Here is a 15,318-nt window from a genome sequence, read left to right on the forward strand (position 1 = left end):
TCTAAACAATCCATTTCTAGGGGGATTGTTTCATGTATTCATCTGTGTTATCAAAAAGCAAACAAACCTTTGATTAATAAGCCTAGGGCTCACTCTACTAGAGGTAAAGCAGCTACTGCATGGGGGTCCGCACCGTCCATACGGGGGTGGGGGTACGCACCGTACATATGGGGGGGTACGCACCGTACATACGGGGGGGTACGCACCGTACATACGGGGGTGGGGGTACGCACCGTCCATACGGGGGTGGGGGTACGCACCGTACATATGGGGGGGTACGCACCGTACATACGGGGGGGTCCACACCGTCCATACGGGGGTGGGGGTACGCACCGTCCATACGGGGGTGGGGGTACGCACCGTCCATACAGGGGTGGGGATACGCACCGTACATACGGGGGGGGGTGTTCGGCGCGTATGCGGGCACATGTTTGGACGTCTCCATGGTTGCTATAGCAGTTCGCTCCGTACGGTGTTTTTTCCATACGGTTGTACATTCGGACGGACGGGACGGATCGTACTTGCGCGCTCGGACTTCAGTTTTCCGAATCGTACGTAAAACTGTCCGGGGACGTGTCGGAGACTTTTCCCGATCCCAGGACGTGTCGGGGAATTTTCCCAATGCGATTCGTATGTACTTTTTCACATACGAATCGTACTTGCCAGTTTGTACGGGACTTGTACGATTCGTACGTAAAAAAATACGGATACGATTCGTACGGGGAATATTTTTAACGGATCGGAATCGGCCCCCTAGTGCTGGGTAGAGTCACATTAGTGATGCAAGCCCAGCACAGAGTTTTGGAAAATGTGGCCAATAGAGTTTTCAAATGCCTCCCTCATTCCTGAATGATGAATAAAACTTTTGATGTCACATTGCCCAATTAACTTTTATAATGTTAAATCTTGGCTCCCAGAGCGCGCCTTAGAACTCTACAAGTTGGTTTGCTCAACAACATAAGAATAATACTTACAATAATTATAAAATTTTATCCAGCACCACAGTGCTATAATCTCCCTCCCCTATGGAACTGGTAAATACCAGATAAACAAGTGTTAGCTACGGCAGTGTGACATGAGTAGTTGATCAGTTGGCGCACCAGAGTGGTCAAAGGGGCTGTGTTTTCACGATGGGTCAGTACCCCCAATTTGAGCCCTAGAGTCTTTATTTATTTTTTTTGTCTTATTTAGATTTCATAGATAAAATCACAAAAGAAAAGTCATTTAAAAACAACATACAGTGGTAAACAGACATAATATCGAATAAAAAATATCGCCAGGACAGAATATCGAGTTTTTAATATAGAATGGACAGAATATCGAATTGCCAAAATATAGTGGTGAAGAATATCGAAAATCAGGTAAGAAATATCGATTTAAATTAATATAGAAGTAAGTAATATCGACAGTCATAATATAGTTGTTAAAAATATCGATTTTTTTATAGTGTTTTAAGTGTTAGTATATGTGTTAAAAGTATGTATTAATTTTGGAATGTATGTTTGAATATTTGTGAAGTAATGAATTTTATGTTATTTAATTTTTGTGTAATTTAATTCCGTAGCAGGTTGTGGGTTTATAGGGGATTAGGGTGGGAAGTAATTTAATTATAGTACATTAAATAATAATTTTTAGGAATTATTAATAAGTTTTTTATTTAATTTTGCGTTTTACTTCTGTAGCGGGTTGTGGATTTATAGGGGAATAGGGTGGGAAGTAATTTAATTGGTATTAGGTAATTATTAATTGGTATTGAAAATTAATTGGTTGTTGATTAATTATTAATTGGTAAATGATTTGTGTTAATTGGTAATTAATTTGTAGTAATTGTTTAATTGATAATTATGTTAATTGTATTAATGTATTTGTAGCGGGTTGTAGGTTTATAGGGGAATATGGTGGGAATTAATTTAATTGTAAATAATTAATTATTGAAATAATTTTTGTATATTGCTAATTAATTTATTCTTAATTAATTATTAATTGGTAATAATTTTATTTATTATTTTTTGGTATTGAAAATTAATTGGTTGTTAATTAATTATTAATAGGTAATGAATGAAAAAAAATATTGGTATTTATAATTAATTAATTATTAAATATTGTGTGATTGGTAATTAATTTTAATACTTTTTTTTTGGTAGTAATAATTTATGTATTTTTAATAAAATATTAAATTATTATTTTCCCTACTATTGCACTCACTGGAGTGGGAATAGTAATTTTTACCCCTACGCTATCCAACGCTTTCCCTACTATTGCACTCACTGGAGTGGGAATACTAATTTTTACCCTCCCGCTATCCAACGCTTTCCCTACTGTTGCACTCTCTGGATTGGGAATAGTAATTTTTACCCTCCCGCTATCCAACGCTTTCCCTACTATTGCACTTACTGGAGTGGTAATAGTAAATTTTACCCGCCCGCTATCCCACACAAAAAATATTGCATATTTTTAATTAATATTATGTTAATATATATGTATTATTTTTTTTCTTTTTACTTGCATTAATTATTTATTAATTTTAAAGTTATTTAAGTATTTTTATGTATGTTTCAGTTAATTATATGTATTATTTCATTAATTTTACATTAATTCAAGGCATTTAAAAAATTTGATATTTTGACTAACTATATTTTTTACAACGATATTTTGGATTCTATATTTTTGTACTTACCTGTTTGGAGATAGGGCTTCGATATTTTGGCATTCTATATTTTTACGCTGATAATTTGGTAATTCAATATTCTCCTTCTCGATATTTCGTCAGTGATCCCATACAGTATATCAGTATCATAGTCATTCATATTTTAAAACTCCCACCAGAAAGCGTACAAGAAAAAAGCAGGTAAAAGGTGAATTCAACAAAAGTAAGGCTGGCCTAAATTGGTTAAATTTGAGTGGTATTAAAATTAGGCATATAAAATTGTGATGCAGGTAACTATATTTTGGGCAGAACATAACCACATGTAATGTGTGGTTAATCAAGATATTATCCCAGTTGCAGGGGGGCATATCTGAGTATTAAAAGCAACCCCGGTTAAAAGGGACCAGACGGTGAAATAAATGTAACCTAAAATAGGTCAACAATCGGCATTGAGGGAGAGATATAGCCCAGGTCAGATAAGGTTCAATATTACTAACTGTTTTCACCAGCAGCGTGTGTTGCATAGAATGTTTTGTTAGAGCAGCATCTTTGCGTTCTGACCTGAGCTTGTCCATAAGTGCAGATTCAACCCATTTTCCATCTGCACGAGTTATGCTTGTGGTGTTAACAAACATATCCGGCCCATCTATAGCCCGCAAGCTACGTGCCATGGGATCTGTAGGGGCTTGTCTGATTAATTGTAAGCTGTCTTGCAAGATCAGTCTACTAAAACCCAACTCCTCCTTTGTCAAGATTGAGTTCCAAAGTTTTAATGGATTAAGACGAAGCCGATCAGCTAAGTAATCCATACCTAGTTCTCCGTGTACGATTTCATAAGGTGTGCTAAGGCAAACGCCCAGGAGACTCCTGGGAACCAGACACCAAAATTCAACCACAGGGTTGCCCGTATCTACCAAATCAAGCAGTAAGATTATCCCAGAGCGTATGCATGCTCCATCTGCTCCTGTAGCGTTCTATCCCGTAGTCACAGGGAAGGATACCCCAGCTGACAGCCTTTTAGAGTCCTTTAAAGACTTTGAAATGAAGATCATCTCAGCCCTAAATGTGTTTGACACCCGGATTTCTGCACTTGAGCAAACAGTCAGATCACTGAAGGGGTCAGTGGACACTCTATATTCAAGTGAAAGCATCCTGCTCTCAGATTTCCAGCACACATTTTCAAATGCAGGCCTGAGTACTCTCCCCCGTGACACCACTGCCAGCAGAAAGGTGTGAACAACATCTCAGGCTCAAGCTCAGGCCCAGGTCTCTCACCGACAGCCCCACCACAACGGCCTTTCCAATCCTATACTCCCAACTTACCCGACGTGCCGAGGGTTACGGAGGCTAACTCTGGGTGGCAAGTGCCTGGTACGGGAACCCAGCAGGGAAGCCTGAGTAACACAGATTTGTCTGCCTCTGCCACATCTCAAAACTCACAGTCGACATACTGCCCTCCAATACCACTATCTAGCTGTCCCCGGCGGTCACACCATACGTTATTGTATTGGTGGACATGCCCCCTTTGAGGAGGGGGGCAGAGGAAAACTTTGATCAACTCAAAAACAAGACTGTTCACTGGCTGGCAACCAGGACTAATGCTTCATACACAAAGATGCTGACAGAGAAAATTATAATGGTTCGTAGCGTGGGTTGGATAGACAACCCAGAAAACGACAAAGGGAGATTGCATTATAGTGAATATTAACAACCCCCTGGAGGCGGGTTTAATATTTTGCTCCTTAGGTTTGATGGGCACATCTTCAGAAAGTATAACTGCTCTCCCACTGGGCTTTTTCTACCCCCCCCCCCACCCCCCCAATATTTCCAATGTTGGGGGCTCGAGACATTTGGCCTTGCAACAGGGAAAGCTACGGTGTCGCCCGGCAAATTCACAAGCCTCCTCTAACAACACTCCCCTGTTACTGAGCGACCGTTTCCTCTCATTGAGTGAGCTTGATGACCCAGTTTGACTGGACTCTACTCCCATCATAGTCCCTCAGACTTATGCCATCCCAACTAAGGATCCCGTGATTGTGACTCAAGACTCTATCAAAGTCATCTGTGGGAATATAGCCGGAGTGAAGAGCAAACTATCTGATGGCGATGGGCTGGCCATGCTGAAAAACTTTGGTCTGATCTGAGCCCGGAGTCATCTGGTCCCACTTTGTGTGAAGGCCTGAGATGTTGTTCTGAGAAGGCAGCAGGACTGATCATGTGCTTGCTATGTTGAGCGGGTGCTGCTCGGGCTAAGTGATCAGTTTCTTGGATGAGCTGCTGAGGTGTTGGTTGTCAACCTGCTGCTATGTAAACAGTCTTTGACCTAATCTAAAGTAGGTTAAAATTATCAATCGCAGAGCTGTAATATAAATGTCTATGAATACATCTCTAAATTCGACCCATATGCATAGCATGTTACAAGTTGTTCTGTTTTCGTTCTCATATAGTTCGGGACGTCATGATGTAAATTTTGAGAGAATGATTTCTTCCTATCATCAAGTTCGACGGCTCTCCACAGCTTCTTCTGTGACCCAACCTCCTGGCCACCAGATGACGACAGAGTGGGTCTGGCACTGGAAAAATGAACATGGGATGTGGATTGAGTATGGACAGCATGTGAGTGTCCTACGTAGATAAAGATGGATGGGAGGGGAAGATGTACTGCACGAAAAGGAGACGATGTAGGAAAGAAAGGCTCCTCTTTTCTGCACAAAGGGGCTGGAGCGAAGACCATTCCCTTCAGATAATTCAGGTTGCAGGACTGATTTGGAAGCAGTGGCAGGAAATGTGTTGTACTTTTAGCAGATAGAGTTACTTTGTCTTTTGGCAAAACAATGGACAACAATTACTTCACGTCTGTCAATTAATTTTCATAAATCTGCATACTTGTATTCTCCAAATGTAAGTTTTACTGACTTATTTATCCTCTTGATTCTGTAGGGTGGAAAGGAAAAAGCTGCAATAGCATCAGCAGATCTGGAAACAATCTACCTCGCAGATAAGAAAGCAGTAGTCCCATTTCAGGCTGGATCTCAGCGGTACCAGATCAACTTTAAAGGTACTGTGGCATCCATTGCATATCAATACTTGTCTTATGCTGACACATGTGTGGTATGTTTTAAAGAATGTCTGATGCTGCAGGTATTATCTGTGCTTTGATTCTACGGGGACTTGTGTCTTCCCTCAACCTCCCACCTGACTGTAACCTTAGAGGTCCACATTCCTCCGCCCTCTCCCCTCTCACACAGAAGATATACTTGTAGCCCTTGGCTGTAGCAGTGCATAGGTGGGTCCAGAGCCACAGACATAGGGCCTGATTTAGAGTTTGACAGAAGGACACTACATCACAAACGGGACAGATAACCCATCTGCCTACTACAATTGCCATCGTATATAATGCACTTGTAATACGGTGGACGGCATATCTGTCACGTTTGTGAGGGAGTATCCCATCCTCCAAACTCTGAATCAGCCCATAGTTCACACACCTTCCTATTTGCAGGCGAAACATTTCAGTCGCTGCTGTGGTTGGGAAGCCACACTGCAGTCTTTTGTCACTACTGCTTAGGGACAGGAGTGGCCTCTAAGATATCTTTATCAGCTGTATCTTAATGCAGCAGGTAGTATTTGTGCTTTGATTCTACAGGGACTTGCGTCTTCCCTCAACCTCCCACCTGACTGTAACCTTAGAGGTCCACATTCCTCCGCCCTCTCCCCTCTCACACAGAAAATATACTTGTAGCCTTTGGCTGCAGCAGTGCATAGGTGTGTCCAGAGCCACAGACATAGGGCCTGATTTAGAGTTTGACAGAAGGACACTACATCACAAACGGGACAGATAACCCATCTGCCTACTACAATTGCCATCATATATAATGCACTTGTAATACGGTGGACGGCATACCTGTCATGTTTGTGAGGGAGTATCCCATCCGCTAAAATCTAAATCTGGCCCATAGTTCGCACATCTTCCTACCTAGCAGGAGAAACATTCCAGTTGCTGCTCTGGTTGTGTAGTCAGACTGCAGTCGTTTCTCAATACTGCTGTGGGACAGGGCAGTATTGGCCTCAAAGATGTTTTTATCTGCTCTATCTTCATTTTGGACCCCATCCAACTCACCCAAGGTTACGAGGACCTCTTCAAGACAAACATAAGCCGTTTCATATCCATTAGTTCTACCGTTTTCACCATAAAATGAGAAACTGGGCTCTGTGCACTTCACTCATTCAATTGGTCGCTTAACTTTATTTACTATACTCCGTTAAAGAAATTAGGGCCAGATGTACGACCTACCAATTTACGACTCTTAAATTGGGATGTACAACAGTGTCTCAGACACTGTTTGCGATTCCCAATGGGGTCGCAAATTGCATGCCTCATGAATATTCATAAGGCTGTCGCAATTTGCGACCCCATTGGGAATGGCTAGCACTCCCAGGGATGGTGGCCTGCTGGGGTCAGCAGACCACCATGTCTGGGACTGCTTTTCAAATAAAGCAGTTTTTAAAAAAAATGCAGCCCGTTTTCCTTAACCCCTTGAGTGCCCATGACGAGATGGTCTCGTCATGGGCCGCGGTTGCGCTGTGCCCATGACGAGTCTATCTCGTCATGAACCCCGCCCGCTAATGAAAGGCGTGGCACAGGGCGGGGAAAGGGCAGGGCACTCAAGGGGTTAAAGGAAAACAGGATGCATTTAAAAAAGAAAAATGAAACTTTTCAGTTTAATTTTTTAAGGGCAGGCAGTGGTCCAAGCCTGCTCTTAAAAAATATTTTCTCACATACTCACAAAGAGGAAGGGGTCTCCTAGGCACCCCTTCCTATTTGCAAGCGGTTTACCACCTACTTGAAGTAGGTGGTAAACTGCGATTGTTTTGCAGCCGCAAATGCAGTCGCAAAACAATTGTACATGGCATAGTGACTCGCTATTAGGAAGGGACACCCCTTCCTAATAGCGGGAGTCGCAAATGCAATTTTGCGAGTCTTTGACTTGCAAAATAGCATTTGTACAGGCCATTACCCTTTTTTGCGGTCGCAAACTGTAGGATCTCCTGTTTGCGGCCGCAAAAAAGGGTCATACATCTGGCTGTAGGATGAAATGCACCTCAACTTGCTGCTTTCTTTCAGAATCATAACTGTTGGTACTCTTGGGCCCAGAAACCTTATGGAATGATTAACTTTGAGCCTGCCTACTCAGAGCACGTAACTATTTCGTCTTAAATTTGTCACCATACACATTGAAGGATTTTGCAGAGGATTTGGCTAATTAGATCGCTTTCATGTAAAACGTTAGCATGTATCACTCACTATTCAACAGAGAACCAGAGTAGCAAAACAAACCTCTTTACAATTTTCAATGTGATTTTGGTGATATTAGGCTCATACAGTTAAGAGGAGGAGACCTCAATAAGCTTCTGCTAACACTACAGTGTCACAGGCCTCTGCACATTCTGGACCATAAATATTGCTTTGCAATCAGTCTATCTGTCGGAGCATGGGAACCCTACCCGATGACTTGTTGGATCAGGTCTTAAGAAAAGTTTTTTTACTGCCTTTCTAAAGGTGGTGAGATTGGATGAAAGTGTTAGGACTAAAAAGCTGGTAATATGCCACCTCAGAGAGGACCTAGTCATATGCAAACCAGCCTTGGTCATACTCCAATAGTAACAATCCAGACCAAATTGCCAGGCCAGGTCACCTCTGAACTGGAACCCAGGCAACCGCAGACCAAAATCAGCCTATCTGTGCTTTTTAAGTAGGGTCCAGCTTGGCTCCAAGGGTATGGTGACCACAGCACCCAAGCTCGGGCATACTCATCGTACTTAAATCTTTGCACAGAGGAGCACCAAAAACTGATGGGTGAAATGCTTGAATTAATTTCAGCCACTAGTAATTACTAGTTCATCGCCTAGTAGTTCCAGGGGTGATGCTTTCCTTGAGGAGCAGGATCATTACTGATTTGCAAAAGGTGGGCCTCTGTGCTAATTGGAATTATGGGAGAAAAACCATAGACCGGAATACGGCACGAGCAATCACCAGTGGTTCAGATTAATTTAAGAATTCCACTCATCACCTTGATGTTTGTTGTAATGGATACCCTATGTGCAAACAGTATGCCCAGTCGTGGGTCCTGGGCTCACTGTGCCATTGGGCTCTCGCTGCACACAGGTGAAGAGGTGCAGATAGGCCGAAACCAGTCTAGAGTTGCATGGTAATGTGGAATAGACTTTTCCCTTTAGGCTTAGGGTCAGTAGTGATTTACACAAGGTGACCTCTGTCCAGAGTGGTATGGTGACCGAGAAAAGATGGACAGTTATGCGGCCTTAGCTTTCACCAGTGACTGAGGTTAATTCAAGCCTTCCATCCATCACCTTGCAGTTGTTTGTTGTAGGAGAGATATTGAATGGCATGCTTGTTAATATCTTCAAACCTGAACTAGCTGAACTCTCAACAAATTATATTGTACACTGGTGGCCATTGGAGTGACCTTCCCGCTCTCTCCTACTCAGACTGAATACGCCTGACTGAGGCATTCTGAGCTCTCTGCGTCCGGTTGATCTCCGATATTGGGAGGCCAGGAAAGAAGCAGTTACTGTAGTTTTGCCTTAATTTTTCAGCTGTCCCAAACAATAATTGTTTTTATGCAGGGGAAGCAAGGGCAGAATACAGACAGCATAGTATGTGATTTTATAATACATTCATGTACCACCAGCAGCAAGGTACTTATTGGACAATACTAGTTGAGCAGCCTGACTATTATACATTCACATTCAATCCAATGAGAAGGAGGTTTGGGGCTTAGGTATTTCGGCTTGAAATCACTATGAGTCACTCTGATCTGATCCTGGAGTCACCAGCAGTAAACAAGATGCTTTTCTGAGTCCAACCATAAAGAAGTGGTGTAATGCACAGAGAGTGAATCTAGAATAGCTGCAAACTGATGCATAAATTACATGGTGCCTTCCAACTGGAGAAATACTTTTTTTTACTTGTTTTTGCCTGGAATCTTTTGTATGTTTACCTGACCCTACAGCTGACGATGATCACCACGAATTGATCATTTTAATGTTTTTCACTTTACATAGTCTCTAGGTTTGGAGCTCCTTAACAGATCCTGTAAAATGGCATCCACCATGATGTCTTTTTAGGTCAAGACTAGCGTTGCAGCGCATGCGCTGCTCGCTTTGCAAGGCATGCAGTATTCAGTATGGTGCGGAAGCTCTGTGGAAGCTCCGCCCACTCTCCGCCCATCTTTTTAAGTGGCTTTTGTCTTAAACGCTGCCTTCCGATTGGTTTGAGGCTTGTTAGTCCCTCCTCATGACCACCATGTTGTCATTTGTATTCTTCCATGGCTACTGGCCCCTTTACCTCCAACACCATTTTCTTGCCCTGCCTCCCCCCCCCCGCAGTCCGTAACTTCTCGCCCCCCCGCAACCTTCCCCGCACTCCCATTTGTGCCTTCTTTCTCACCCGCACTTCTGTTTCCAATGCAAAAGGTCTCGCGTAAATGCGAGTCCTATTGCATTGCCAATGCATGTTATATAATAGCAGGCCTATCTGGAGTATGTAATAAAATCAGTGGATTCTTAAATACTTAGTTCTCCAAGAGGAATAAGGACTCATCGATGTGTAATATAATCAATAGGTTTTACGAGTTGCTTAGCTCATTATGGAAAACTTGTATGATCATCTCAATTTTAACGCATTAACCACTGAAAAATGCAAACAGCACGTGAGCATAATGGGCTCAATCATGAATCGTGCCACGAGATTAGGTAGGTGGTCAGTGCTGGAAATACTGAATTTATATAATTCAATTTGTTGTTCTAAAATCATGTATGGGAGTGAGGTTTGGGGATTCAGAAACATGGCCACTATACAATTAGAGGAAAACAAGTTTCTTAGGAGGATCTTGCAGGTTCCTCAAAGCACACCGGCCCATATTATTCATGAGGAGCTAGGGATCCCGTATATCTCTGACAGAATAAGTTTTAGGCCATTACTGTGTTGGATTAAAATCTGGACCAACCCTGAAGCAAGTCTAAGCAGAGAAATACTAACAGACTGTATTAACAGGGATAAAGGTCATAAGATACCATGGCTTAAATATGTTCAGGATAAACTGGAGTGGCTGGGTTTTGCAAAATATTTTAAGGAACCAACGGCACTAACACCGCAGCTAAAGGTCACGTTAAAAGCAGAATATATGAGGCGGATAGCCTGTGCCCGGGAAGATAGCGAAATTCTGAAAGGGTCAGTGAGATCTCATATATTAACTAAATCTGTTGTAGGTCTCGAACCCTACCTGGCACTGATCTATAATAAAAACGATAGGTTTTTAATGACCAGATTCAGACTGGATCTCTTACATCATATTTTAGCAGTTCCCGCGGGGTACACAAAAGAAATTGGTACAAAGGGTCCCTGTGGCTGCGATCTGGGATCTCCACAGGACACCCTACATTTTGTATTCTTTTGTCCATTTTATGAATATCCGCGGGCTCTTTTTTTAAAAACCATCCTAAGAGCGAATAAATTTACCCAGGTTAGAGTAGCTCTCTTATACTTAAAACTGTCTGTGGAACCCTTCACATTGTTCTGTACTGTAAATTTTCTAAGATTAGCTGTGAAACTGAGGAAATCTAGAAGGGAGGCGTAAGTTAGTCTGATTGCCGGATGCTGTAGTTGAGGCATCCGGATTAAAAGGCCCCCCGTATGATAGTTTTACATTGTACACAGAACAGGAGATAATTCATGGAGTTTTCACAATTGTTGACTCACAATGTTTACAGTACTTGGGATGTTATAAGAAGTTTGTTTTAATTAGGCTACGGCTTATTTTAAACTTGATTGATCTTATGTATACTACGATCCTGCATTTTATTTATTGTTAAAAGGTTGGTATTCCCTACCTGTACAGATGTTAGCTCACTGCACTTTATAAAAAAACTATGAATTTGTAATTTAGTATAAATCTTAGGCCCAACTCTGCTATTGAGATCTTGGAATGGTCCATCAGATATGTTGTATTTTAATGTTTTAAGATGAATTGCTCACGCTATTGTATTTGAAATATGTAAATATATTGTTCTTTTCTGGATGTTTTAATATCCGAATAAAGATACTTTTGATGATGAACTTGTATGATCAGGTAAAATGTGGTCTTGCATTTCTTTCAATGCTCAGGCACCTTGACAAATATGGCCTTCTAGTTCACCTCTTGCCGATCGTTCTTGTCCTTCTTTTAACTGCTCATGCTGCTAGTGCACAACGTTAACATAGAAAACAGACACGAAAATGTGTGTTTTCCGCAAAGCCCGCCTTTCAGTCCTATGTCTCTTTCAAGTGATCCCAGGCATCTGCACCATCCCCTCGCTGTAGCCTTTCACTCCTGCTAAAGCGCCCGTGCCGGTGCTGCTATGAGGCTGTAATCGTGGTGCTGGGGAGGAACGCGCAGAGCCGGCGAGCGGCGGAGCCTGCGGGGGCAATGCTATGCCAGCCTTGAGGGAGGTCTGAGCATTTCTCCCTCCCCAGCATCATGGAGAATACAGTGACCTGCTGCGTTTCCCCAGATGGAAATCCCTGACTGAGCCGGGGGCTGGGGGAGCAGCTGAATGATGAGGAGAGGCCTACTGGGAGCAGGAAGAGGGGATAGGAGTGGTGGACCCAGGGCCACACCTGCAGCACATCAGCAACCGCGAGTTCCCCAAAGGTGAGTTGTGAATTCCAGAAGCCCACCCTCCTTAACTCATCCCCTTAAATACTAAGCCAGTAACAGTCACTCAAAACTTCCCAGTTTATAGGGTAATCTATGTTTACCCTGTGCTCCCACCCTCCCCTAAATCAGTTGAAGGGTCTGATCCTGTTCGCTACTTTCACTAAATCTCCTGCAGAGGTGAGTATGCGCTGCTTTCGTAGGTATGTCCCTTAGTTGTAGTCACATTGGCAAATCCAGTAGGGCAGGCTTTAATGTGATGAACAGCATTTGTGCATTTACACAGCTTATGTGGATAGTGTACCTCACTTTGCATTTGTTTCCACATTAAAGCCAGCAGTATTTGCTTTTGTTGATGCTTGCCTTTTTTCCAATGGATTTTTTAGGTGTATATTTATTTTCTTAAAGCCATGCACACATCTTTCAGACAGTCACATTTGTTTTAAAACTATTTATTACTTTTAAACGTTACCTTATTGTATAATATATACTTTGAGACTCAGACTTGATATTCACATCATATGTAGCATCAGTATATTTTTTTATTATTGCAAAGAAGTTGGGCCTGCCAAGCACATCGGAGAGCCTCTGGTTTCTGGCTTGAACCTATTAGGAGAAAGTCTGTCTTAATGCAATTGACGCAGGCCACTGCTTTCATCCAGGATTCAGTTTATTTTTATTTTCCCCCTTTCTTTTAATAGCTCAGAAAGTCCTCTCCGTGCCCTTTTTTTCTCTGATAAATCTGTGTCCTTTGCATATGAGTAAGGCTGCAGACTCTGGCTATTATGATTAAGAAGAGCAGATTAATAAATACATCAAAAATAAGCCATGATACTCTTGATGTGTAGTACCTCTTCATGAAAGTTGACTTTTTTTAATCTCAACTGAGTTATCATTCTTAAAGTAACATATCTATGGCGACGCTATAGCTCTTCACACAGCTACTATGAGAGACTCTACAATCCAGCGGGCAATCAAAGGAGCTAATTTGTTAAAGGTGTAGATTCGTAAAGAATTTAAGAAAGTCCTCTAAATTTGAACACTCTTCCTTAACCTATATGTCGGTTAGGATTTTATTTAGATTGTGCATGCAGTCAGGATGTGACTATTCACACTAAAGTACCCAGGATCTGAAGTAGAGGCTTAAATTGCCATTGACCTGTGTCTGCTGTTGCATTATTTCTTCAGGAAGTTAACCCCCAGAGTATCTATATATTTATGATACTATCATGCAAAACCTAGCGTGTGCAAGCTTACCAGTGATTTGTTAGTCTGGTGTCTTGAGCTAAATGCGGTGCCATTTTAATGACTATAAAAAAAAGCCTCTTTATGAGTCTATAACCTTCTTTCTCTCTTTGTCACACACTGTTACTGCTGCTCTCTCTAGAGTTCATTCACCTCTTCATGCACAAACTACTTATCCCTCTCAATCTTCCTTTCTATCCATTCTATACAGCTCTCACTCCTATCTATTCACCATGTCACATAATTCCATTACACAAATACAAGACACACCACACAATTCAGACCCACACAATTTAACAAATCCAATTAAAACCACATAATTCCACTACAAACAACATATATTCACTCAGCTGCAAACAAAAAAACATAAGTAATAAACATTGTCATTTAGATTACCAATAGCTCTAACTTTCACAAATGCAAGACCAATTGCATTGCAAATGCTTGTTTAAATTTCCCCAATGGAGTAAATAAAACGGTTCTGTTTATTTGCAGCATAGTTACTCTTTTCTTTTTGTCAATCAATTCTTATATTCTGTATTTTAGGGTTTACTGTTATAGGACTTATTGTCACTTGTGTTGGTGAGCCCAGAAACTCCTGCAACACTTTCTAGCAATAATGGGTACCTCTCCAATTATGCTCTTCATGCATCTTTCATGTGCAAGGCTCTTAGGTAGCAAAGATCTTCTGGGCTGGGCTTGTTTTCATGTAGGAGAAATAACTTAATGAATATGTGAAGAGGCTTAATCACAAAACAGATATCATTTAACGTCAATGCCACAATGCAAGGAATCAATAACATGAGGGTGTTAAAGGGGTACCACCAGGAAGGCCAGTGAATGAGCATTTTCTAAATCAAATTTATTGTAACATAATTGAAAGAGTAAAGGTGAGAAAAGGAAGTGAGATAACTGGAAACTGAATGCAGAATATTCGAGCCACCAGATGACCACTCACAAGAACTTCAGTGCAAGGCTTATGTAGGTACTTGGGAATCCAGATGCAAACCAAACAGTGAGGTGCAGGTGTTTTGGGGTTTCTGGAAGAAGAGGGACAACTAAAGGTAGGGACCCACAGACTAACAAACATGAATTTGTTCTCCCACCTGGCTCTGGGTTCTGCTGAAGACAGTAGTCCTACAGCTCTCCTTGGCAGAAGTCCTCAGAGCTGGCCTTAAAGGTTCAGTTGTCAGGATTTTCAAAGATATGGGAGGAGTTGAAATAATGTGCTCGCATTTTTGAAGAATTCTGACATTTCCACAAATCCCAGTTAATGAAGCAAAACTTGTGCTGCAATTCTGATCTTCCTATAACGAATGCACTGTTGCTTCTGATGAGCGTATGTGTTTATGAGTACTGACTCAACAGATTTTTAATGCAGAGTCAATTTCAACATTGAAAGTCATATTAATTTTCTATTCAGACCTTGTTTAAGAGCCTCCAGGTCTTTTTTACAAGGGTAGAGGAAGACCCTTGTGGCAGTCTTTTCTTCTGCCTCTGTGCTCTTTTCCCCATGACCCCTCTTGTGCAGCCGGCCTCTCTATCTAGCATAAAAGGGAAGCTTGGAAATCACAAAGATGCCTTCAGTGACTCTGTCATGCCTCTGCTGCATTGAAATGCCTCTCACCTGACTCTGTCCAGCTTCTTCTCCTTCGTCCTCTCATCTTGCACCAGGCATACATTCCTTTTTAGGTCTCGCTGGCGTTGCAGCGC

General features: G+C 41.8%; 1 protein-coding gene across 2 annotated transcripts in view; it reads left to right on the plus strand.

Moving 5' to 3' along the window:
• LOC146854277 (zinc finger CCCH-type antiviral protein 1-like) overlaps positions 1-15,318 on the plus strand; it is a 479,951-nt gene that overhangs the window by 366,896 nt on the left and 97,737 nt on the right. For both annotated transcript variants that reach the window (XR_014981195.1, XM_085652061.1), the window contains exons 8-9: positions 5,095-5,263; positions 5,588-5,705. Coding sequence is in view for 1 of the 2 variants with exons in the window: in XM_085652061.1 (XP_085508187.1) it covers positions 5,095-5,263; positions 5,588-5,705 (287 nt within the window). In the remaining variant the exon portion in view is untranslated. The remainder of the gene's footprint in view (positions 1-5,094; positions 5,264-5,587; positions 5,706-15,318) is intronic.

The sequence above is a fragment of the Triturus cristatus genome, chromosome 4_1, assembly GCF_964204655.1.
Source record: "Triturus cristatus chromosome 4_1, aTriCri1.1, whole genome shotgun sequence".
Taxonomy (NCBI): domain Eukaryota; kingdom Metazoa; phylum Chordata; class Amphibia; order Caudata; family Salamandridae; genus Triturus; species Triturus cristatus.